Below are 23,768 nucleotides of genomic sequence, written 5' to 3' on the forward strand. Positions count from 1 at the left end.
TGTGGTACACACGGCTTTGGTTGCCCGCGCTGGGCTTAGGCGCGCACCCGTCGGCACCGAACGTAAAATCGACGGCGGCCCACGACGATCTCGCCCACCTCGCCCTCTGCTAAGCCGACAACCGTCATGTTAGCCGTCTAATAACCGCGTCTTGCACCGTAGCGCCCACAGGCCTCGAGGACCAAACTCCGACATGACGGAAGTGTGGGATGTGGGCGTGTGGCATGCATGTCTCTCGGCTGCATGCTCGCTGCGCAATGGCCTGATTATAGACGCGCTTGCCGACTTCTCGCCGGTCTGCCGGTCTATCCCCATCATCTTGACCGAAATGGGTGGGCAGCGTCCAACCACACAGCGTGCGGTGCTTGATACTCCGACGGTGATTGTAGCGTCTTCGGGAAGAGCAGACTTGTTTATCATGGACGTTGGGCGCTGCGGCGTAGCCTTGCATGAGGCTGTCGCTCTTCGCTTTCCTTCATCTCGTCTATCGTCTATTTGGAATCCAAGTCTTTGGTCATGGCTGCTGCTATGGATGACAAGCAGGAACCTATACCGGTAGATGAGGCTGCTATAGCACCTGAGCTACCGGTAGAAGGTGAAGTCGAAGTACCGTACAGTATATATACGAGCAAAGAGAAATGGCTCATCGTAGCCATGGTGGCTTTGGCGGGGTTCTATAGGTATGCTTCTTCTCTTTCCGTTCCCAAAGTCATATGAGGTCATATCTAACATAACCATAGCCCTCTCCCAGCAAACATCTACTTCCCAGCCATACCAACACTTGCCCGCGCCTTTGGAAAATCAATAGAAGACATCAACCAAACCGTTACCGTGTACCTGGTATTCCAGGGCATCAGCCCTATGCTGTGGGGACCCATCAGTGACCGTTTCGGCCGCCGCCTCGTCTACCTGGTGTGTCTCGGCATCCTCGTCGCATCGAGCATCGGGCTAGCCCTCTGTCCCACGAATCACTTCTGGCTGCTCCTCTTCCTGCGCTGTTTCCAGTCCGGAGGTAGCGCGTCCACCATCGCCTTAGGCGCAGGTGTCATAGGCGACATTTCCACTTCGCGAGAAAGAGGAGGATACTTTGGCATGTTCAACCTCGGTCCCATGCTCGCGCCTTGCATCGCCCCGGCCATCGGAGGCGCGTTATCGCAAGGATTGGGGTGGCGATCCATCTTCTGGTCCATTGTCATCATGGTCGCAGTCTGCCTCCTCTGCATCGCCCTCTTTCTGCCCGAAACCCTGCGCTCCATTGCCGGCAATGGCAGTATCCCTGTGCCTCGCTTGCAACGCGCTATCCTACCCATCGTAGGCCAAAAAGCAACGAAAGAAGCTTTTGACCCCGATTCTCGCGCTAAGCCCAAGCATAGCGTAAACCCATTCGTGCTCTTCAGTTACCCTGATGTCATTGTGTTGCTCACTTTTACCGGCCTCGTCTACGCTGTCAACTACACTATCACCGCCACCATTTCTTCGGCCTTTGCAAAGATTTACCCGGACTTATCGGAGACGGTGTTGGGACTTTGCTATTTGCCTGTTGGCGCTGGTATGATTCTGGGTTCTACCATGACCGGCAAGATGCTCGATTGGCAGTACGCGAGTATGAAAGAGCGGTGTGGTGACAAGTTCACGATCGAACATGCGAGGCTGCGCATCATGCCCTTCTACCTGAGCCTCTTCATCGTCTGCGTCATAGGTTGGGGTTGGACGATCCAGGCTAAGGCTCACATCGCCGTGCCGCTTATTCTCGGCGTCATGCTCGGTTGGACGTCAATCGGCATCCTCAACACGACCATGACGCTGAATATCGACATTCTGCAGTCGCGCAGCTCGGGCGCTACGGCGTGTACGAATCTTGTGCGCTGCTCGCTGGCTGCCATCTTGGTGTCTATCATTGATCGCCAGGCAGCGGCGTGGGGCGATGGCTGGACCTATACTTTCTGGGGCGGCATTTGTTGTTTGTTGCTGCCGCTCATGTTGTTGGAGATCAAGATGGGCCCCGTGTGGCGAAAGAAGCGGGAAGCAAAGGAGATCGAGTCTCAAAAGGCTTGATCGGGAGGATTTGGAGAGGTAATGAGTAACGGCTGTTTGATTGCATAAAAGCACTATACCCTCTTGCTGTTAGTTTAGCATAGCGTCGCGTAGTTTCGCATCGAGTTGAAATGCTATTTCCTCAATTGTTCAATTGGTTCATGATACGCAAAGAAATTTTCATGTGAACTTGCTTGAATAGTTTTAGATGCGCAGCGGCCATCACAAGATGTGAGTTTGGAACACTACTTGGAATTTCGTAAACTCGAAAGTCATCAGAAAGGTCTAGATAAGAGGCAGCTGAAGACAATTTTATCCTGGTATCCATCTCGCAGTTCCAGCGTCTTCTCGTAGCTCCAATCTGACATGATGCTGTGAACAGGATCACATTTAATCGAAGAACTCTGCAAGACCTGGGAACTCCAGTGCTATGTTCCTCGAAGGATGCGCAATCACGACATTTGTGCCTGTAATGTCGGTCGCATGGCCACGGCAGTAATGATATTCCGGCCATCGGTGGCCATTTCCATCCCTGACTAGCTTTTGACCTAGGAATTCCTCGTCGACTTCAACAGGTTTGAAGCTAAGAATCTTTAGATTGGATCCTTGCTTAGCCATAAATCGCATAATTTGGTTGGCAAGGTTCTGCATCACTACCTGATGGAGAGTCCTATGCCGCATTAAGAGTAAATCTTCGTCATCGGCGGCATCCCAGAATTCGTGCTTAGTTACAGTGAAAATTCGGAAAGCCTGTATAGTCGTAGTTTTGGAGACCACAGTCTGGAAATCTGTTAGCGGCGGAGCGGTCAAAAGGGCGAATGGAAACTTGCCAACATATCCGCAAAATCTGCAGGAAAGGAACTACCGGCTTTGAAACCTGGAATATCATGCGTATGCGCATTCAAAGTCGGCATGTCGATCGCCAGCCTATTCAGTTTGGTACAAGCTCTCAAGATGGATGTCATGTATTCAGAAAAGGTGTTTTTCCATTCGTCCACTCCAAAGCTTATCTGAAGCGAGATGAGCGTCTGACAGTGAGCCAAGATGCAATCTTTGGCAATCGGCCCGTACCCTTCGAAGTCCATATCGAGACTCTGAAGTTTGGGGCAATTCTTGAGTAGTCTTTCCATGGCTTGAATGGTTTCCAGCGGCTGATCTAGGCCTTCAGGAAGGAGGATTATGAGCTCGTCCAATTGACCTGTACAGTCGATATAGAATGAAGATAAGCCCTCTAAGAAAGGAATGAGGTAGTCGCACTCTTTTATCTGAAGACTCCGTAGCTTCGATAAATTGAAGTTCTTGCATAGCGGTTGGTCTTCTGGAGTTGCAATATCCAGGTCAAAGAGTCGTAGACATGTGAGATTCTGGAACAGTGGAGCCTCTTCTGCAAGACTGAACTTGAACACCGAGGACACAGAGTGCAAAAACCCTTCAGATGCTGGACCGAGGTTTTTGAACAGCGAAAGACATGTCATCTTCGGACAACAGCGAGAGACGAATTTCATGTCGTAGAAAGCGTCCTCATCTGAGGCTTCGTTTGGTCCTATTCCCAGATGTATCGATGAGACTTCAGGCAATGATGAGCCCATCCATTCATGATGCTCTTCAGAGTCGAGATCAGATGGTCTGGGATGGCCAGAAGTGATGAAGCACCTGAAGATGGCCAAATCTTCAATCTTGCGCTGAGACAAAAGTAGGAGGTGCAATGTTAGGGTTTCCGGGCTGAAATGGGTCCAGAAAGTACGAACCCTATCTCGAGGAATTGCTGCGATGACTAGCCTCAAGTAGTCCTCTCCCTCTTTTGTTCCATAGATATTCAAGTCCCTAACATGGCTCAAAATATCTGAGCATGGATGTAGCAAGGTTGCGATGGAGCGAGGAGATGCGGTGCTCAAGTTCATCTTGAGCTTCTCCCACATCATAGGTGCCATCAAGTCTCTCCACACGCGACTGACAAGGCAGATCGCGCCCTGGTCAGCCTGCTGTCGCACCTAGATGATTCTGTTAGCATTTCTGCAATTCCAAAAGCTGTCATATGACCAGACTTACGAAAGCGAACACATTGCTGACCATCTCAGGTGGCAGGTCGGAGAAGGTAGCAGGCGCCATGGGTGGGAGTGGGAGCAGGCCAATGTAGTCTCTATTGTGGTCTCGCTGCTCTTGTCAAGAAGAGAAAATCTTTGTCGCGGTGAGTGGAGTGAGAGTCAAGTGAGAGTGAGAAAGCATGGCTCGTGCAGTGTATTTACCTTTCACCAAGACTTGCAGACACCAAAAGGGTCATTCACCGCGCTATGCTACTGGCGCGTCGTCAGGCAGCAACAACCGTACGGAGAAGTTCTCTTGAATTTATGTCCAACAGTTTAAGTTCTCGCTGACGGTATAAATAGTGAATTGGTAGATTTGCGACATAGGATGCACCATATACCCGACAGTAGCATTTCGAAAGCATCTCATGCGACTTGGATGCCTTCTATCACTGGCCAATCCAGAGCTACCTCGAGCTCGTTGTTGGATAAAAACGACGTTTGAGAGTGAACGAAGTTCAAAGAGGGTATGGACAGTATGGTCAGTGCAAAGGATGTATTGTCTCTTCTTGCATCTTTGTTTCCTGACTCTATCATATCTATGCACGCCAAGCAGAACTCTTACGCTATGGCACTAGTAGCTCAGCATAATCCTTAGCAACATCATCAAATGCAGAAAATCGACACTTCTAGATATGCGATCCTTTTCTGGCAAAGTTCTGTATGATGAAGTCGTTGGGGAACTCTCTGCGCGCAGCTTTCGATGGCACTTCCACTGCCACACTAATGCCAGATCCGTCTTGGATATGTCTGCTGATGTAGGTGTAATGATACCAGCTATAAAACGACGAAATCACGGTCGGGTCTGCTGAGCTTCCAAAAAAAACCGTCAGCTTCGACGTGAAAGACCTTTGGAGATGTGCCGTGCTGCGCCATGTAACAAAAGACCTGGTTAGCAAGGCTCTGCATGACTGAATTGTAGGACTGAAGGATAGCTTGCTTCGTCATCGTGGGAAGTCGGGGAGGTTTCGGGTAATAGGCGAATCTGAGCTCAGGCAAGTTGAGCATTCCAAGAGTGTGGAGCGAAGAGTATCGCGAAATTTGAGCCTGCGATGCCAATTAGCAGGAACCAAGAAACGATCAGACTTGGAAAACGCACCAGAACGCCCTCGGCGCCGTCTTCACTTTCATCGAAGCGGAGACCTTGACGTGGCTTGGTAACAGACCCCAGCCTGATAGGCGGGAAGTTGATCGCGAGACATTTAAGCCTTTTGCAGGCCTTTAAGATGCGTTCTAGATCATGTTTTGAGTACGCGCGCTGCTCAAGCGGATCGGTGCTAACGACAAGCGAACGCAGTGTGTCCGCGTGAGACAAGAGACAGTCTTTGCCTACAAGGGGGCATCTGGCAAGCACTAGAGAGAGGTCCTTAAGTTTGGGACAAGCTTTGAGAAATCCCTCAACAGAGCTTGCAGTTTCCACTGGCGTAGGATCGTCTTCTCGCAGCTGGATTGACAGCACCTTCAGCGCCCCAGACATCTCAGAGTAAGACCTGGTCAGGCTGTCCAAAAATGGAATAACATCGTCGCATGACGTAAGATTCATCTGCTGCAAGTTCGTGACGTTAAAGTTGTGACAGAATGGCTGTGAGCCATTTGGCACGAGGTCTAATCCTTGTAAGGTCACAGACGTGAGTTGGAAGAATAGTTGGCCTCCAGTTGCGTAGGAAAGTATATCCTGTAGTGAGCCTGGAAACGCCCTTGTGTCGATCAATATGAGGTTTTCTAGTTTTGAACATGCATCGAAGGCTTTGCGCAAGATTTTGAAGGTCTTCCTTGCTTGTCCATTCTCCTTCCTAAAGAGGTCAAACTTTATCTGCTTCACTTCGGACATCATGGAGGCTGTCCATGAGAAATAGTCGTGAGACAGAAAGTGAGACTCGGTTCTCTGGTCCAGATTCGTAAACGAAGTAGCGACTTGAATACTTTCGAGTTTGCGTTGCGAAAGCAACAACTGCTGGAAGGTCAAGTCTTTGATGTAGTAGGTGCAATGAATCGTACGAAGTTTGTCGCGTGGAAGCGCTGCTATCAACAGCTTCAGACGATCTTCCATGTCGTGCCCAAACGTCACGCTGCATATCTTCAGTTCTCGTACGTGGGGCAAGATATTGGAATCCGCTTTCAGTAACGTTCCCAAAGAGCGGCTACCAGACTCTCTCAAGTTGGTTTCGAGCTTTTCCCACATCACAGGTGCCATGATCTTTCTCCATAAGCGACTAACCAGACAGACGGCGCCTTGGTCGGGTCTCTGGCGTACGAATTTGAACACGTTTACGACCATCTCGGTGGGTAGATCAGCGAATGTCTTCATAACTTCTGAAAACTGAATTGGTCAGTTGAGAAGGCGTTACAGATCGTATAATAAGTAGATTCTTCCTGATTGTGCAATGTGTGTTGGCGTTTGCATACCACCAAGACCAAGCAGTTTTGAGGACCCTGTGACTTCAGTGCTTGATGTCACCTGGGAACAAGCTCATTTCTTTTGAGGCGCACCCGGAACAGGGGAGGTAAAAAGCCTAGGGAGCCGAGGTGAGAATGAACATACGACACCTTTGAGGTACCTGTTGTGATCTACTTTTTAGCTTGCTGAAGGAAAGATCAGTGCATGCCAGCATGATAGATTTTACCAAGGTAGTCTTGAGAAATAGAAGGGCGTAATGAAACTTTAGTTGGGAAGTCGAGATGGCGTTGATACGCGTCATTCCTCTCTGTCGTCGGCTGGAGTGTTGACACGAAACTTCAATCGTATGTTGATGACGTTCGACTTGGAGTAGCTGAAGTCTTCCCCATATGCTGGAAAGACGTATAGCAGGAAGATGGCGGTCCTTTTGTTTCCAAACAATCTGGGATGTATGTTCCTGGGACCATGGCATGAAGGGAGTACTATGAGGAAATACTGTGCCTGAGTTGGCCTGCCTTCATCAGAGATGATCAAAGAACTCGCTGTTGGCTCTAGATACCGGGCGCTTCCTAGCTTGGGATGAAAGCGCTATGCATATACCGTACCTTGCCTCTTGCTCGCATCATGATGCTTTTTTAGACTCTTTATCGTCTCAAAACGACTATCGGCCCCAGATAGCGTTGTAGTCGTACGTAGTGGCAATATGCCCAGAGCGAGGTTTGGCCGGCGCATGCCGGTTAGGGTAGTAGGTAGTCCTAGAGAGGCTTGGGGTGCTTGCCACTCGATGCACATTTGTCGCGTGTTCATGGCAGAGTGTAAATAGGCAGCCAGTCAGCGTGCAGAAGAGGGACAGTAGGGGTGATGATGGTGCAGCGACATGGGGTGTGGTCAGAGGTGGTGCGTTTGGAGGATCCAAAAATAGAAGCGACGATGCTGGGGTACCCGCTCAGCTGTCATAACTGACCAAAATGCCCCGAAGCAGGCAGGCACGACCCGCCATAACACCTGAAGGACCGCAAATTACCACCCGCTGGACCCTCGACGACGCGACCTCATAGCGCGCTGCCACGGCAAACGACGTAATCGCCCTCTCGCGACGAGAAACATCTCGCGGCGGGAAACATCTCGCGACGGCGCTGGGCGCATCGCATCCTATCGTTGGACCTGTTCGCGCTGGACTCGCAGGCCCCGTTGCGACAGCAGCCGCTGCCTGCGACATCCCTCTGGGGGCTGAAGAAGCAAACCTTGGGCGTTGATCACTCTCTACGGGCTATATCCATGGCCTGCTATTGGTGTTAGCGCGGTCGCGATTCATCCCCAGGCTCTCATGGCAAGCTGACGGGCCGAGGAAGCAGCAGAGCGCGACACACCGTGGAGAACCATGCAGGTCGACTTTGGCGACGAGGCAGAGACGGAGCACAGTCTGCACCTGACAGCCAACGCCCACCAACACTACGAACACTCCGGGCCTGGCAGCGGGCCGGCCTACTCGCCTTTTCGGCACCCAGGCGGCGGTCGTGTACCAGCAATCGATCCGGGACTGGAGCAGAGCACAGGTGCCAGCCGCAATGTGCACACGCCCATGTCGGCGGTCCCCCATCAGGCCCAGTCCAGTCATCTACTTCAGCCCGACAATGCCAGTCACCTCGGCCACGGCTTCTATGGCGACATGCGCAGCTCCCAGACTCCCCCAGCGTCTGCGAATGCCTCGCCGCGCTTCGCCCAAATCTCCCCCACCAGCCAGCCGCGCCAGGTGACCTCGCACTTCGAGCCCGCCGACCGCGACACTCCATCGCGCGACGTGTCCGACGACACCATCGACCATGCCTACGCGACCTTTATCCTCTACTGCAACCCCAACTTCCCCACCACCATCGACACGAGCGAACTCGTCAAGCTGTTTCGCACGCCGCCAAAGAGCGACGGAAACGCCTTCAGCACATGGACTCTCTTCGAGCTGATACGCAAGTTTGACGCCAAAGAAATCAAAACATGGACACAACTGGCCCTGGATCTGGGAGTCAAGCCGCCAAACACAGACGAGGGGCAAAGCACGCAGAAGGTGCAGCAGTACTCCGTCAGGCTAAAGGTAAGAGCTCTTCAATTCACTGTCCTTCCTTGTGGCTGGCAATCGCCGAGTCATTTTCATACCAATACATTGGTTCTTCAGTCTTTTTGTCTTTTGGCGTCATTGGTTCCAACACTGTGTTCATGCATGTCATCCGGGTTGTGCGGCGCAGTCGATATCAGCCTCCAACGCCTCATTGTGATCGGGACCATCTAGTTGGTATCCGGCGCAGTATGCGAGCCGAGCCACTTACAGGACTGACATACCTGGAATGAATTGTACTTCGCGACTGGGTCGCAGTTGTGGTTTCTGCAAGGCAGAGGAGTGCGCAGGATTTCTTGTCGCGACCTAGCCATCTTGAATCTGCGATACCACTTGACACCTCAGTCCTCATGAGCTCTGCTAACTATCAACAGCGATGGATGCGCGCCATGCACATCGACGCCTTCTTCGAGTACCTGCTGGGCAAGCAACACCCCTACTTTTTGCAAATACCCCATCCCCACAACCCATTTCCGAGTGAAGGTCGTGATGGGGTTCCTCTGGAGGAAGACCTGGCTATCCGGGCTCTCGATCCCAAGTTCAAACCCAAGCGCGGACGACGGAAAGCCGAAGATGGGGATGACGATATTGATTTCGATGAAGGCACACCGGCTCGTAAGCGCCCACAGTTGGACACGTCAATACCGTTTGGCAACGTGCTACAGCCCCAATCAGCGTATCCTACAAGCGCCCATCCCAACAACATCCACGGCGGCTTTCTCACACCTCAAGACCCATGGACTTCAGTCTCAGCTGTCACGCCTTCTTCAGCTTTGACAGCAGCTTCAGCACCAAGTCGTCTAGGTCAGAGTAATCTGACTCCATATTCAGATTCTCCAATGTCTGGACAGCATATACGGTGGCGACTGAACACGCAAGACACCCCTCAGACCCCTCACCCACTCTCCGCTGTAACCCCACAGTCTGCATATCCGTTCTTCGATGAGCCCCAGTCGGCTGTCACCCCGTCCAGTGCGAGGTCGCGCTCTCGTCGACGTCACGGTCCTGCTGTGTCGTCGGCATGGTCAGCCAGTAACACCTCGTCCACTGGCAAGCTACGCGGTCGACCTCCACAAAACCGTTCAATACGAGACGGACCTTACACTACCTTCCCAGCCAACCCCAAAACGAAAGAAGGACCACCCATCGACCGCACACCAGGCAATCTTACCCCCATTGTTGAGCGCGCGCAATCCGACCCCCCAGCTCCTGAGAACTCCTTCCGCTTCCCCCCAACCCCCGCATCCGCCATCTCGCCCTCCAAAATGGAAGGCCAATTCACAGGCGGCATGCCCCAGAAACAACGCCTAAGTCTGCAAGTCCCACCAAACGTCGGAAACCCTGTTGTACGCCTCGTCACCCCAACCGTCCTCGTAAACGGCGAGGAAAACTCCTCCCCAGGCACGAATCTAGGCCCCTCACCCATAAGCGCCGCTTCAACCCAAGTCTCACCTGCACATCACCAATATGAGCAACAGAGTATGTATCAAAAACAACCTGATAGACCGACACACCAGACATACCACGGAGCAATTACGCCTTCGGAAACACCGGCGCAGACAAGACCGCCACCACCAACGCGCTCGCAGACTTCTCCAGCAGATATTTCAACGGCCACATCCCCACTGCCGGCTATTGCGCCCGAGACGATCAACCGCGCCCTAGCCGCAGAACTGATCCGCGCTCCGCTGACAAACCGCCGCAAACGGTTGAGGGGCAACGAAGCGAAAATACTGGCTACAGCCATCTTACAACCGCTCTACTCAAAACCCGCATCTGGCCATTCTTCCTCGACTTCTCCCGCGAACAGCAAGGTCATGTCCGATTCTGCTCTCGGTGTAGCTATAGCGAGTTGTCTAGGTCTTACTTCTGCGGTTGGTGTGGGGATTGGCGGACCGACAGGAGGCGTGCGGCGTGTAGAATGTATACGGTTCCGTGTTGGCGGAGATGGGTACGAGTCACCTGTTGATGACGAAGATGAAGAGGGGGAGAGCCCGCGCGACGGGACAAGGATCAAAGAGACATTTGATGTTTTCTTCGGGGTGAATTTTGGGGGTTTGGTGGGGGAGTGGGTTGTCAAGGGCCTTGAGATAAGCAGTTCGAGTGAGGAGATTGGTGAAGCTGTAGGAGAGAGTTCAAGAGCAAGTGATGAGTTGGAAAGGAACGAGACGCCAGCGGCGTGGAAGACCAAGTTCCTCGACGCACAACGCAGATTGTGGGAGAAGGAAGAGGAGGTCAAGAGTCTCAAGGACAAGATTCTTGAGGCTGTCTTGTAGCAGTCTGTTTCGTTTCGCTTGACAGCACAGGGGTGGAAGATGCTGTATTTTGGGAAGGATTTCTTGTGTATAATTGGGCGTATGGTTGGGAGGTTGGTTCTGCTATATACCCCAGTTGCTGTTTTGGGATTGGATTCGGGATGGATGGGAAAATCTTGTATGTCGGAATTGGATGTGCGCAGATAGCATAGCGTGTATAGGCTGTATTGGAATTGTATGCATCATATTGTCATATCTTGGATAGCCAATCATGTGATATGCCTTGCAACCGGTTCTAACATGGGTATTGTTTATGCGTCTTACGCCACCCTCCAAAACATGTCAAGCTTCATCCTTCTCCCACGGCTTCTTTCTCTTGGGCTTACTCGGCTGCGTGCCCTGTCCCTCCAACACGGTAGGGGGAATCTCTTTGATCCCCGGCACCGGTTTCCCACTCGTAATCAACTCGACAATGTGCGCAAATGACGTTGGGTATGGCGCGGGTGGTTCGCTTGTGGTTGTCGGCGGTGGCATGATACCACTTGCCTCGGTGCTTGGAGGCAGCTCGCTAGTTGTGCTCATAGGCAGACTGGTTGTGGACGCATTGGGTGTAGCGGTGCCGGGTGGGAGCATTTCGTCGACGACCGAGGAGGCAAGGACGTTGTGGGGTGTTGGCGGGGTTGGAGGAGGTCGGTTACGCGCATTGCGGTAGGCTTTGTAGGCGTTGAAGTCTATGTTCTTGTTGTATTTCCTGGAGATTTGTTAGCATACTGTCTATCATTGTATAGGTGACATGGTGGCGCACCTCGCATAGTAAAAGCATCGCGCGCGCAATGCTAGCTCCGTCGTCTGCTCTGGAGTACTGTTGCTGCCAATGATGGCTTGCAGCCCGGCTTGGAACTCGATGTCATCGTCCCAGTTGTAGCGATCTAGGGCCTCGTAGATGTCGTTTAGGCCGTCCTCGGTAGTACTGGTAACGCTCATGGCGAGGACGAGGGCAATCAGAAGCCCAAACAAAGAAGCCTGGTCCAAGTATAGAAACCTCTAGAGAGAGCAAACAAGTCACGACCTCAAGGGCCTAAAGATACGTGGGTTCATCTGCTACGGCGAAGCATGGATGCAGCCTATCGGGCTTGTACACACTGCTGGTGGTACTGTGGGGTAAAGGTAGCCCGAGGTGGATGAATGAGGCTCAAGCTTCCAGACTACGCCTCGCTAAACGTGCGCCAAGTTTCTCAGCTTCAGCCCACGACCACGGAGCTCTCCAACCTTCTCTCACCCCTCACTCCTCCATCCACCACTTTACCCCTTCACACCCACTTTCCCGCCTTCTTTCCTTGTTCATTGAGCTTCAATTCCTTTCGATACCCGTTTTGATACCCACGTTACACAGCCATGTCCGAGTTCATCGGGTTAGTCGCAGCTCTCCAATTCGAGCTGGAGCTCCAGCTGACGTCGGACGCGTAGATCTCGCATTTCTCTCATCTCAAAGAGCGACATCCGGTGAGTTTGACATCGCGTCGGTTCATTGTGCGACGCGACTGACATCCCGCAGCTATGTCGGCACTCTCGTTGAGATCAACTCAGAAGCCTCCACAGTCTCATTAGACAATGTGCGCTCCTTTGGCACAGAGGGTCGCAAGGGCGGCAAAGACGAATACCCGCCATCAGACGTCGTTTACGAGCAGATTGTCTTCCGAGGCAGCGATGTGAAGGATCTGCGCATTGAAGAGCCTGTCAAGGAGAAGGCTCAGCCTGCAATGCCCCAGGACCCAGCCATCATCGGAGTAAGTCTATGACACCACCCTTCCTTTTCTTTTTCGATGATGTAAAATTTTCGGATGTAAATCATTTAAACCACCGAGAGCGCAAAACCGTGTGGATATTTTCCGTTGCCTTCCTTCTGAGATCCTTACCTACAATCTGTTCCTGTCACATTTTGTTGGAAGCAAAGCTGACGCGACGCATGCGCCACAGGTACAACAACCCCAGTCGCGGCAAGAAGGCAGTCCACAAGACATTGCCGGCCGCCAACAACCGCCGCCGAATTTTCCCCAACCAGGTCAATTCCCACCTGGTGGATACCCTCCCTTCGGTGGACCTGGCGGCCCTGGTGGTGCATATGGCAACCGATTCGGCCCTCCAGGTGGTTTCCCTGGCGGTCCAGGGCCTTTCCCAGGTCCTGGAGGCCCACCAGGCGCATTTGGCATGCCACCGCCTCCATTTGGTGCGCCTCCAGGCTGGTTCCCTCCAGGCCAAGGCTTCCACCAGCCTCCTGGTCCGTTCTCGCCTAACATGCCCATTGGCCCTCCCGGCTTGAACCAAAACCAACCCCCACAAGGTCAACGGGGCCCATCAGGTCCCCAAGCAGGCAAGGATGAGAAGCCAGGTCAGCCACAGCAACCAAAGGTCGCCGAGGCAGATGGTGCATCAGCCAAACCACAACAAAAGAACGGCGCGAAGGCATCTGGCTCAACGCCAACGCCGGCTGCTGCTGGTAAGCAGGCTCCTCCACCACCAGTCGACTCAAAGCCCGATGTTTCGGCTGCGTTGGCACCACCCCATCCTCAAACCACTCAACCGCCGTCCAAGGGTAAGCCTAGCGGACCCAAGGGTGGACGAATCATCCCCGCTGTTCCGATTCCAAGCCCGAGAGCAGCAAAGACGGCGCCTCATGCCCAAGAAGGTGCTGCCGCTCCCGTACAAATGCCCAGTGCTGCTCAGCAGCAGAATGCTACTCAATTAGCAACTGCCGCTGTCGCCGAGGCTATGGCCAAGCTCAACCTCCAGAACAAGGGCCAAGTGCAAGGTCAACCACCAAGTCAACCTCCTGTCTCAGATCCCATGAACAACCTGGCACAACAGGTACAGGGCATGCGCGATCAACAGAGCCGTCAGCACCAGCCCCGTCAGCGAGGAACAGGCGAGTTCCGCGGTCGAGGCGGAAGAGGAGGACGGGGTGGCGCTCATCCGCAACACCCCAAGATGGAGGTGCCCACAACCGATTTCGATTTTGAATCCGCAAACGCAAAGTTCAACAAGCAGGACTTGATTAAGGAAGCCATCGCCTCTGGCTCGCCAATGGGTGATGCTCCAGCTGTTCCAGCTGTCGAGACCGCAACCACAGAAAAAGAAGAGGTCGTCATCCCTGGTGGATCCATGTACGACAAGAGCTCTTTCTTCGATAACATTTCGAGCGAACTCAAGGATAGGGAAGAGGCTGCCACGCGTGGCCAAGAGTTCAGGAGCCAAGAGCGCCAGAAGAACATGGAGACCTTTGGCCAGGGCAGCGTCGATGGCTTCCGTGGTGGTCGAGGTCGTGGACGCGGCCGTGGACGTGGTCGCGGCTTTGGCGGCGGATACCGTGGTCGTGGAGGTGCACCAAGGGGCCGTGGCGGCGCGGAGTTTGGGGCTCAACCTGCCGCTTAGTGGGCGGGAGGACCGGTGAATCCAAACTTCAAAGCGGCGTTGCCTTGATGGCTTCGCGCAGCTCTTCTAGCCATCTTTGTTCTGTCTTATGTTCCTTCTCTCAGCACTGCGAGCGTGTCTTTTGTGTCTCTTTTTCCCACAGCTCTATGGGCTTGGGTACGACTTGGATTTCTTTTTGTGGCGGCGTATCTAGCGACCGTCTTTGTATTTGTAGATATGAAGGGTTGATGTCAAAATGGAGGCAAAAACTTGGCAACACCTGGGAGGTTTATTCAGAAGGTGTGTGTGGTAGGGGAAGGCTTGAAGCCAGGAAGGCATATACCTGCTATGATGATGAATGAAGATTATGAAGTCTCGGTTTACATGTTTGCTTGGTTATGTTGTTGGTGAACTGTGATGTATTGAAGCACTATGGCTGCTACAGTTCTACTGATATATAGGGAAGTCTTGTTTCTCGAGCAATACTGGTATGACCTCCAATCTCGCAGCCTTGGTGAGCTCTTCTATCAGCACTCAAACCGAACTCTCCGCCTTGACATCTCTATACAGTACCGGAACCTGGCCTCAGACAATGATACGGCCTAGGTGTCTTGAACGATTTCTCACTCCCTCTCCCAGCTCTCTTTCGTCGGAGCTAAGACGTCTTCCATAGCTGCCTGTCTCAAGTCGGGACGGGGATTGGAAACTCAGCCGGAGGTGTCGGGACAGCAACAACGTGCTCTTGACCGCTCATGGCACCAGTTACGTCGTATCTGTAATAGTAGCGGGGCCAACGGTGTCCGTTGTCATCGGAGACAGGTCGTTTAGTAGAACTCCTGACTTGCGGCGATATGGCTAGAGCTCTGATGTTGGACCCATTTCTAGCGAGCAGACGAAAGACTTCTGTAGCAAATGCCTGCATCATTACTTTTGAGGTATAGACATGCTCATCCGGAAGGTCAATTCCCTTCACGATATTCGGGTTTGGAATCATTCCATAATCGATGCTGGGTAGTGTGAGAATCCGCAGTGACTGGAGGTTTTGATGTTTCGCAATACGAATCTGGTCCATTTATTAGCAATTGACTTATGTATGGAGATTACGTACGTACTAAGAGGAATTCTGTTTCACTGAGAACGTAGTCGTTACCGGTTTGCTTGAACAGCTTGAACTTAGCACCAAGATGCCGAACGTGACCAAGGTTGATCGGGCAAAGACTGACTGCTAAGTCCACAAGCTTTGGCGCCTGTGTCAGTAGCTTATCAAGATCAAGGGCAGAGTAGTATGGACCTTGCGTTCTCGATGAAGCTGCTAGACCAAGACGCTTCAACGTATTTCCATGTCCAGCCAGGCATGCTACATCGATCAAACGCCCTTTACCAACATCCAACCAAAGGGTTTGTAGTGAAGGAGTGGATGTCACCAGAGTCTCGATCGCTTGCAAACTCGCGTCCGAGGGAGGCAATAACGAAGATACCATCTCTAGCCTTTTCAAAGCTGGTACCTGTGAAGCCCCTGGAACGAGAGCAGTAAGAAAGGCCCCGACATTGTCGCATTCCATGACCAAGAGATCGCGAAGAACAGAGAAGTCAATAACTGTGAAAAGCGACGCAGGGTAAGTCTCGAGATCCAGCCAAGACAATTGAAGGTGGTCCAGCTGTAGACTCTGAGTGGCTGCTCCTGGTTCTCCAAGTGCATCGTTCCCATACCAGTCAGGTAAAGGATCGACGAAGCCATCTAAATTCAGGTACTTGAGTTTTGGGGTGTTCTTGACAAGAAAGGCGCTGTGCTCGTACGTGTTTTGCTCCCCATCACCAACGGTAACTCGAAGGTACCTGATGTTGCGCAACGTAGGCGTGACCCACGAACTATGCGTGGCGAGACACAAGTCGTTAGAAAGGCTTCCGTTCGAAGTCAAGCCTTGAAGCCTAAGTGTTTCGAGCGCTTGCTGGGATTGAAGGACACTTAGCAATGTGGTCATGCTGATGTCGATGTAGAATCTGAGCGTCGAAAGACAATTTTTTTGTAGGGCGCCAAAGATCAATCGAAAAGCGATTCCGAACTCAGAGTTCAGCTCGAACTCTTCCGGGTCGTCCAGTCCTGGGCGGATGTCGATAGAACGCACATGGGCAAGGACTCCGTCATTTGGGTTCAGCAGACAAGCCAGTTCTCCTGGTAAGGTGGTTGCGATTTCCAGTGTAAGATGTTCCCAGAGAATCGGCGCCATTATATCTCTCCAACCGCGACTCACAAGGCAAGCCGACTTTTTGTGATCGTTTTGTCGAAGATAGCCAAAGATAGTCGCCTTCATCTCAGTCGGGAGATCGGAGAACGTGGCGGTGATGCCTGGGTCGGCCATCATGAGGGAGGGTTGGTTCGCCGCGCTGGATACTGGGAATCGAGGGAGTGCAAGTTAGTCTTGACAGCGGCGTGTGGTGTTTTGTTGACACTTGTGAGAGAGTTCGTTTGCTCTCTCTAATCAAGCGGGCCGTGCGCAGGCAGGTTAGCGTCCTTCTCTCGTCCTTCACCTTCACAGTGAAGACGCTTACGTTGCCCTAGAGGTACTTGTAATTTTTTCAAAGGCCTCTCAACAATGTAAAACATGGCCTGTAACTTTGGAGTATTTCCTAGAAGGGTAGAACTTAGGAACGATAACTACTTTCGCACGTAGCGTCTTGCATTCAAACAAGGCATTCGAAGGAGAGGGAACGCCAACATGATGATGGAGCGAACCGCTTGACCTACACATTCCACTTCCAGTTCGTAGAGTTCGAAGAATCTCAACCAAGATTGTATATCTGCTCAGGACTATAGTCGTATGCCGAGTGCATGTCTGATCAAGGCTGCCTCAACGTAAATCACTGACTGCCCACGGGCTTGAATATGTGTACTTCTTCAGCATATCAAAACCTGAAGGTCTCCCCGGCCGGATACATCCTTCTTCCGAGCCGCTGCCAGCTGTAGACGCAGTGAGGTACTACCCTGCCTAGTCAGTTAGTCGACCATAGAATGCCGCACTAAAACGACTTGGAGAGAGAAGAAAAAAGGCGCATCGTGTTTCGCCTCAACATGCAGCTCGTGGTTCAAGTGACGGACAGAACAACGCGGTGCGAAAAGATATGAAGATGTTTCTAGCAGGCGCCATGATGTAGATGTACGATTAATGACGTAAGCGCAGAGGGTCCGAGTCTTGTCCGGGGAACTAGCTCCTTCGTACAATGGGCACCAGCTCCAAAAATAAGACACCAACTCATTACTCCGACGTTAAGCCCTACCGGCCAAGCACCAGCCTCGTATTTGCGCCACTACTAGTATATGGGATGACGTTTGGTAGGGTTCAACGGCGCAGGTTGATCACCCAAGGGTGCACCTCAACTGAGATCGGCAGCCTGCGGGCCGTTTCGGTGGCACGCTTGGATACACCAGTGACACCTTACGCGGCCAAATATCCGACGAACAATAGGAGTCGGTACGCTCGGGTCTTGGACATGTCGTTCATGGAAACAAATTCCGCACGATGCGTTGAACTCTAGTATAAGAGGCAGATGACCCTCGAAGAGTTGTTTGATACATAACCAGACTCTGACCCAACAGAAGCTTACCACAACACATTAACCTCCCATATATAACAACCTGCCGACCCACAACACCAAATCCATCAACATGGTCTCCTTCACAACTCTCCTCGCATTCACTGCCGGCGCCATCGCAGCCCCCACCACCCAAACCGAGCAACCGAAGATTCCCTCCAACTGGACGTGGCACGTCGAGGGGTGGTCAGCCGGCTGCGCACGCAGTGGCTGCTACTATGACTTCAACATCTCGGTACCGAGCATCGAGGGCGAGATTCTCGGTGTCAAGGCATACTGCTCCGGCTATGAGAACGGCTGGTACCGCAAGGGCAACTGGTACGCACCCTGCCGCATCTTGGAGGGCGTCAACAACGGCGTCTCTGCAAAGTTCAGCGAGAGGACTAGCGACACCAGTGGCTCTCCAGACCAGATCTTGTTGAGCTTTGAGAAGGCTCCCTACGAACCGTTGAACACGTAAGTCTTCTTTGTACCTTCTTGCTGCTCTCAAGAAAAGGTGAACATGTGACTAATGAATGGACTTGCAGAACTGGATACAACTTCACTGGCTCTCACGAGGCGATCTACAACCAGTTTGTTGCGCCTGAGCAGGAGTTTGATGTCACACCTACTGCGGTGACTATTGTCGAGTAAAGAGTGGATCGTTATTGAAGTAGTCTAACTGTTTAATCTTTCTGAATTTCACCATTTCAATCACAATCTCTGGCTTTCATTAATTCTACATTGGTCCTTGATGTGCTTCGTAGAAGGCAGGCAACAGAACCCTGAAAGGAGAGTATAGAAGGTGCGTGCTAAGGTATATATCTCCCTTGCCTGGACAACATCGTGAATGCTCTTAGTTCTGATATACACTTCTGAGAACACTAAAGTCGCAATATGCGTGCATGAGAAGTACATATAAGTATGTATAATGTGCCACTGAAGCTGAACTACTTCCTGGATTCAGAGTGCATCAGTGGAAAGCGCGATTTCGAGTTGAACAGGTTCGTGGGTAACGGGACAGTGGGCAAGCCTACATATGCACTGGTCCCTTTTTCACCAAGTCGAAGACTATACATGCGCTGGATCTATCAGATCAGGTTCTGAAACAGAGTGCTTCCTCGCAGTAGTTGGCCCTTCTGCAATCTGCCCCGCTGACGTCATGTGGTTGAAGCCCTCAATATGTTTGGCTTCTTCTTGGGCAACCTTACATCTTTCTAATACGAGCGGCTGTAGTACGTAATAACATGGCCTTTTTCGAGATTTCAACTGATACAAAATGTTCGAGGCTGCCGTAGGCACCCGACGTTCTGCATGAACATCGCTAACGCATCTATTGTTCCCCACAGTTCTTGCAGCGTTGCCGTTTTCTCCTATTGTGTTTACCACCGAAGAGTGCAAAGGTCTGGACCAACCACTATAGGAGCTGATAGGGGAGAGTTCGCCTCCCTATGCCTGAGAGTCAAGGATGCAGTCATTGGGCCTGCTTCGGTCCCCGCTCCCAAATCGCTAAACGCCCGGATGAACGGGCAACGCAAAGGAATGCAGCCGAAGACTGGCTGCATTTGTAACTTCCTTATCCAGTATCGTTCTTACCTGCTGGAAACTGCTGCCAAAGAGTCTAGCACTTATCACGAACATGACCTTCCACGAACGCATGCTAGATGCGCATCGGCCAATTCGCCAGAAACAGTCAAAATATATTAGGTGTGGAGTGAAGCGTGGGATGGCCGTTTGCTTCCTCTTCTACCACTCGTGGATATGTAAGACTCTACCTCATGAGCTGCTACGCCTCATGCAATGAGGAGGCACAGTAGTGGAGGTTACGAGACTAGAGCCAGCTCACTGTTGTCTCACATTCTATTGCCTAGTAAGATTCCAATCGGTAGGATCAAGTTCTAGGATTTCGTATGCAAGCTCTACATTAATGGCTTTTGCTGCATAGGCCTCTTCAACAACATGTGAGAATTGCGCTATAAAGACTTCTTGTGTTTCAATGCGACATCGTAGTTCACACTCTTTCTATCGGTTCGTCTAGTTCTTTTGCTCAGCTTATTTCCTGATATGAAGCTTTTTGCCAGCCCACTGGTCGCCTTCTTGGCCTTGTCTTCATACACTATTGCCGCTTCCGTCAATTTGTTTCAAACAGAAGACCCTCTCAATGTTCAGCTGACCGCTTTGGAGAACACGGTGGTTAAGGTAGTCATTACCAACACCGGTGACACCACTTTGAACCTTCTCAGCACCGGAACCCTTCTGGACGATACGTTACCTGTTGAGCGGGTCACATTGTACTCTAACAGTGGTTGTAAGCGGCAAGTTCATTTCTCACTACCCTAACCAAGAGTGACCACATTGAATACTTCGTTCATCCGCGCCTCTATAGAAGCCACGGCTCTTCAAGACTGGGCTGTCCTCACACTGTCATACTAGCCGAATGAGTTGTCGCTGACAAACACTTAGCTACGAGGGTGCCGTTTGAGGGTGTCACGATTCAGCTTGATCCAAGTGCCCTATCTGCCGATGACTTCCTCATGCTGGAGTCCAAGGGCAAGAGAGAGTTTGCCGTCGAGACTGGTGCATTCCGCGACCTGAGCAGCGGTGGAAGCTTCGACGTATTCGCCAACGGCGTGTTACCGTACGCCAACGGGACCTCCACCGAGCTTGTAGGCGCTTTGAGATACGACTCCAATAGACTCAGCATCTCTGTTGATGGTACTAAGGCGGCTGCCGCCCGCGAGTCACTAGCGAAACGTACTATCGTCGACTCAGGCTGCACTGGTGATCGTCTTACCAACCTTAGGACAGCACTATCGAATTGCCAAAAGCTGGCATCTGGTGCCGCGACGGCAGCCGCAGCCGGAGACAGCAGGCTAGGGACTTTCTTCAAATCAACATCAACAAGCGTTAGGAACCAGGTCTCTGCTCGAATGAGCGCAGTTGCACAGGACTGTGGCACCTCATCACCAGGAACGACATCGTACTGTACAGACCAGTACAGCTTCTGCTCGGGGGGAAGCATAGTCGCGTACACTTTGCCTACGCTGAATTCCATCACGTACTGTCCAATCTTCTTCACTAACACCATCCCGATTACGACGGGATGTAAAACATTTGATCGAGGAACTACGATTTTGCATGAAACGACGCACGCTTCGAGCGTTTACAGCCCAAGCACGCAGGATTTGGCATATGGATATGATGCTTCGGTTAAGCTTTCGACCGAGCAGGCGCTGAACAATGCAGATTCGTATACGCTATTTGCTAACTGTAAGCTCATGCTCCGTCGCGTAATATGTGCTAACTAGTTTGCAGATGTGCGTCTAAACTGCGCGTAATGTTGAAGAAGACATTGGAGATTTCGCGAAGGGAGGTGGAATCATGAACGAGAGCTTGAGATGTTGAAGAAGAATAGTACCCGAGAAAGCATTAAGTCACTATTACCCGATTCATACCCTCTGCACGATCGCTTTTCATATGCGACAAGACACCTTATCTTTAGCGTTCATCCCGCTATACGTCTCCCGTAGTACCTGTCCAGCTCCTCACACACCTCGTAGCCGACACAACACTCTCAGTCATGTTCTGACCAAAGTCTGTCGCATCCTCGTAACGTGAGAGTGACTGAACATCGAGCGGTTCAGCCAGATGACGACAGCAGTCGGTGTTACGCCGGCACATATTTCTATGTGCCCACTAGTTTTAAGAACCAACTTTAGACAGATGAATCCGAAACAGTGTAGGTTATCAGGAAGACTGTATTACCAACTAGTACTACCACCGCAGTAGCGGCGCAACAGCGAGCTATCCGGCAGATTGTCAGTGTCAAAAGGAACGGCTGTGAAACGCTCTCTGCCCGTCGGATCCGAGATACGGCCACGGATGTAGTAGTATCTCGGCCATTTGTGACCATTGTGATCAGCCTTCGGTTGCTCAAATTCATTATAAAGTGGGCAGAGCCCAAGTAATGTGATGTGGGAGTTGAGCTTGTGAAGGAAGCACATGACTTCAGCAGCAAGCTTTTGCATCATCAAACTCGCGGTCGGCACCGTGATGTTGTAAATAGGTTGTCGGTTCTGCAGAGTGGGATTGGGATCTGGTGACATGTCGTAGTCAATATTTGGTAGCGAGAGTATCTGCAGGGTATGCAGAGACCGATGGCGTGCGATGCAATCCTACGATCAGATTAGTCAACCAAGTTTAAGAGAATGAAGATACGATGACTTACTAGATATGCCTCCAAGGCATTGGGAACACTAGTATCACCACTATCGAGTACATCAAGGGTAAAATCTGTGCCGAGTAACCCTGACCAACCCATCTCTATGGGAGAGATGTAGACAGCCAGTTGAGTCAAGCCTGGAGCTGATTTTAAGATGGTGGATAGATCGGCGACAGAGTAATATGATGCTGTATTTTCCGCGTCGATGTTCAGTCCGAGATGCTGTAATGTACTGCCATGTCGAGCGATGCACGAAATGTCCACAGGCCTTGCTTTCCCTACATCTATCCAGATAGTTCGAACACCAGAGGAGATCCTTAGTAGATGCTCAATCGCTCGGATATCGCTCTCTAGCACGTCGCCTTTCATTAATATATCAATCTCAGTTAGGCTAGGGTCCAGTGATTGCCGTGTTGCGAGTGCTGTCAGGAATGGTTCGACGTTGCGACAACAGTATAGTGAAAGAGATTGGAGGCAAGCAAAATCTATGTAGACAAATGCTTTATCAACATGGGATGTCGCCAAGTCGAGGTATAGCAGGTTGAAGCGTGAGAGCTGAAGTTGCTGTACGGTTATGTTATCTGCATGTAATCCCCCGAGGGCCTCACAAGTGAGTAAGGTATCGAAAGAAGCCTTGTTTCCTTCTTCATCTTCGTCGCCGTCAATAGACAAGTCGCGAAGCTTTGGAGCACATCTAATCATGTATGCGCTGTTTCGGTATGTGTGATCACCGGAGCCGATGCGAACCCAGAGCTTTGTCAATCCACGTAGCGCAGTAGTGGCCAACGATCGATGCATGGTGATCCCGAAATCAATGGGAAAACGACTTATCTTTGGCTTGTCCAAAGCTATATCGAGATTTCTCATCCTTTGCTGGTTGCGAAGCAGAGAGAGTAGATAGGCCGGCTCAAAAGGCATGTTACTTGTAAAACCGAGTAGCCTGTTTTTCGGTATTGTTGCGATTACGACTTGGACTGCGGCGTGGAAATCATGGCTCAGATCTTCGTTCCACCACGGTTCCCAATCGGCAATGAGTTGGCGGACGTGAGGAAGTATACCACTGTTGGGAAGCATCAATGTTGTCAGCTTAGTTGTCGAGATTGTTTTGGGATCCAGTGTGAGTTCCTTCCACACAATAGGCGCCATGATATCTCTCCATCCACGGCTTACAAGACAAACGACTGCACGTTCCGGTTTTGTACGAATCCAGGTGAAGACTTCAGCCTTTAACTCGGGGGGAAGAGTCGTGAAATTTGATGTGGCAGCCATGATTGGTGGTAGTTTACTCTGTGTGGCGTACGATACTGCTGGTTTTGGTTGATGAGATGAGCAAAGGTCGCTACGAGGAGTTGGTTATATAGCAGGTAGTCGGGGTGTGTGTGCACAGTGAACATATATACATTCAAACCTAGATATGAAGGACTTTCACCGCTGTACAGCGTGCTGTCCGCACCTAGAGGAACACATTCAGCTAAGCTTCGTTTCACAACCTTGCTGTGTTTTGATGATGGAGTATAAATCTAGACATTCTCGGTGCTAAGAAGTCATGATTAGGAGACGATGCTCTCTACACTCCATTACCGTATTGCGGCACTGGAGTAAAGTCATAGAGCGATCTGGCTGCTTGCATCCGCGATTGAGCTTCGTATAGCGGAAGTTTGACTTGAATCTCGGGTATGATCTGGTG

General features: G+C 51.4%; 11 protein-coding genes across 11 annotated transcripts; 6 read left to right on the forward strand and 5 right to left on the reverse strand.

The window, feature by feature from the left end:
- Window positions 1-516: 516 nt before the first annotated feature.
- CC77DRAFT_1067198 (MFS general substrate transporter) lies at window positions 517-2,055 on the forward strand (the record flags this gene model as incomplete). Its single annotated transcript, XM_018528969.1, has 2 exons — window positions 517-680; window positions 741-2,055. The coding sequence occupies 2 exons, from the start codon at window positions 517-519 to the stop codon at window positions 2,053-2,055; spliced, it is 1,479 nt and encodes a 492-aa protein (XP_018379569.1).
- A 369-nt stretch (window positions 2,056-2,424) lies between these two features.
- On the reverse strand, window positions 2,425-4,143 carry CC77DRAFT_1067199 (hypothetical protein; the record flags this gene model as incomplete). Its single annotated transcript, XM_018528970.1, has 3 exons — window positions 2,425-2,814; window positions 3,033-4,025; window positions 4,084-4,143. The coding sequence occupies 3 exons, from the start codon at window positions 4,141-4,143 to the stop codon at window positions 2,425-2,427; spliced, it is 1,443 nt and encodes a 480-aa protein (XP_018379570.1).
- Window positions 4,144-4,805: 662 nt separating this feature from the next.
- On the reverse strand, window positions 4,806-6,528 carry CC77DRAFT_573483 (hypothetical protein). The gene is made up of 2 exons (XM_018532289.1): window positions 5,218-6,528; window positions 4,806-5,165 (listed from the first exon to the last, which is right to left on the reverse strand). Exons 1-2 carry the CDS (start codon window positions 6,424-6,426, stop codon window positions 4,896-4,898), a joined length of 1,479 nt encoding a protein of 492 aa, XP_018379571.1. The 5' UTR covers window positions 6,427-6,528; the 3' UTR covers window positions 4,806-4,895.
- A 975-nt stretch (window positions 6,529-7,503) lies between these two features.
- Window positions 7,504-11,128, forward strand: CC77DRAFT_1026005 (hypothetical protein). The gene is made up of 2 exons (XM_018526175.1): window positions 7,504-8,605; window positions 9,001-11,128. The coding sequence occupies exons 1-2, from the start codon at window positions 7,898-7,900 to the stop codon at window positions 10,900-10,902; spliced, it is 2,610 nt and encodes an 869-aa protein (XP_018379572.1). The 5' UTR covers window positions 7,504-7,897; the 3' UTR covers window positions 10,903-11,128.
- A 90-nt stretch (window positions 11,129-11,218) lies between these two features.
- CC77DRAFT_1001805 (hypothetical protein) lies at window positions 11,219-11,865 on the reverse strand (the record flags this gene model as incomplete). The annotated part of the gene is made up of 2 exons (XM_018523162.1): window positions 11,219-11,632; window positions 11,687-11,865. The coding sequence occupies 2 exons, from the start codon at window positions 11,863-11,865 to the stop codon at window positions 11,224-11,226; spliced, it is 588 nt and encodes a 195-aa protein (XP_018379573.1). The 3' UTR covers window positions 11,219-11,223.
- A 306-nt stretch (window positions 11,866-12,171) lies between these two features.
- On the forward strand, window positions 12,172-12,834 carry CC77DRAFT_573518 (hypothetical protein). The gene is made up of 3 exons (XM_018532290.1): window positions 12,172-12,293; window positions 12,349-12,384; window positions 12,437-12,834. The coding sequence occupies exons 1-3, from the start codon at window positions 12,277-12,279 to the stop codon at window positions 12,678-12,680; spliced, it is 297 nt and encodes a 98-aa protein (XP_018379574.1). The 5' UTR covers window positions 12,172-12,276; the 3' UTR covers window positions 12,681-12,834.
- On the forward strand, window positions 12,623-14,667 carry CC77DRAFT_1026007 (hypothetical protein). The gene has a single exon (XM_018526176.1). It carries the CDS (start codon window positions 13,090-13,092, stop codon window positions 14,308-14,310), a length of 1,221 nt encoding a protein of 406 aa, XP_018379575.1. The 5' UTR covers window positions 12,623-13,089; the 3' UTR covers window positions 14,311-14,667.
- A 57-nt stretch (window positions 14,668-14,724) lies between these two features.
- On the reverse strand, window positions 14,725-16,649 carry CC77DRAFT_1100163 (hypothetical protein; the record flags this gene model as incomplete). The annotated part of the gene is made up of 2 exons (XM_018530050.1): window positions 14,725-15,352; window positions 15,402-16,649. The coding sequence occupies 2 exons, from the start codon at window positions 16,647-16,649 to the stop codon at window positions 14,972-14,974; spliced, it is 1,629 nt and encodes a 542-aa protein (XP_018379576.1). The 3' UTR covers window positions 14,725-14,971.
- Window positions 16,650-17,953: 1,304 nt separating this feature from the next.
- Window positions 17,954-18,513, forward strand: CC77DRAFT_949404 (hypothetical protein; the record flags this gene model as incomplete). The annotated part of the gene is made up of 2 exons (XM_018535255.1): window positions 17,954-18,327; window positions 18,408-18,513. The coding sequence occupies 2 exons, from the start codon at window positions 17,954-17,956 to the stop codon at window positions 18,511-18,513; spliced, it is 480 nt and encodes a 159-aa protein (XP_018379577.1).
- Window positions 18,514-19,923: 1,410 nt separating this feature from the next.
- On the forward strand, window positions 19,924-21,197 carry CC77DRAFT_1083045 (neutral protease 2-like protein; the record flags this gene model as incomplete). The annotated part of the gene is made up of 3 exons (XM_018529376.1): window positions 19,924-20,167; window positions 20,323-21,129; window positions 21,175-21,197. 3 exons carry the CDS (start codon window positions 19,924-19,926, stop codon window positions 21,195-21,197), a joined length of 1,074 nt encoding a protein of 357 aa, XP_018379578.1.
- Window positions 21,198-21,620: 423 nt separating this feature from the next.
- Window positions 21,621-23,350, reverse strand: CC77DRAFT_1100165 (hypothetical protein; the record flags this gene model as incomplete). The annotated part of the gene is made up of 2 exons (XM_018530051.1): window positions 21,621-22,034; window positions 22,088-23,350. The coding sequence occupies 2 exons, from the start codon at window positions 23,348-23,350 to the stop codon at window positions 21,621-21,623; spliced, it is 1,677 nt and encodes a 558-aa protein (XP_018379579.1).
- Window positions 23,351-23,768: the final 418 nt, after the last annotated feature.

Source organism: Alternaria alternata (genome assembly GCF_001642055.1).
Source record: "Alternaria alternata strain SRC1lrK2f unplaced genomic scaffold CC77scaffold_34, whole genome shotgun sequence".
Classification (NCBI taxonomy): domain Eukaryota; kingdom Fungi; phylum Ascomycota; class Dothideomycetes; order Pleosporales; family Pleosporaceae; genus Alternaria; species Alternaria alternata.

What these genes read in the sequence shown, in the direction of transcription:
- CC77DRAFT_1026007 (XM_018526176.1), top strand. Translation starts at nt 13,090, where the DNA reads ATGCCACCGCCTCCATTTGGTGCGCCTCCAGGCTGGTTCCCTCCAGGC.
- CC77DRAFT_1026005 (XM_018526175.1), top strand. Translation starts at nt 7,898, where the DNA reads ATGCAGGTCGACTTTGGCGACGAGGCAGAGACGGAGCACAGTCTGCAC. An exon ending in AGTACTCCGTCAGGCTAAAG is followed by an intron (nt 8,606 to 9,000) that starts GTAAGAGCTCTT and finishes AACTATCAACAG; the next exon opens with CGATGGATGCGCGCCATGCA.
- CC77DRAFT_573483 (XM_018532289.1), bottom strand. Translation starts at nt 6,426, where the DNA reads ATGAAGACATTCGCTGATCTACCCACCGAGATGGTCGTAAACGTGTTC. An exon ending in ACGGCGCCGAGGGCGTTCTG is followed by an intron (nt 5,166 to 5,217) that starts GTGCGTTTTCCA and finishes TTGGCATCGCAG; the next exon opens with GCTCAAATTTCGCGATACTC.
- CC77DRAFT_573518 (XM_018532290.1), top strand. An exon ending in ATCTCAAAGAGCGACATCCG is followed by an intron (nt 12,385 to 12,436) that starts GTGAGTTTGACA and finishes GACATCCCGCAG; the next exon opens with CTATGTCGGCACTCTCGTTG.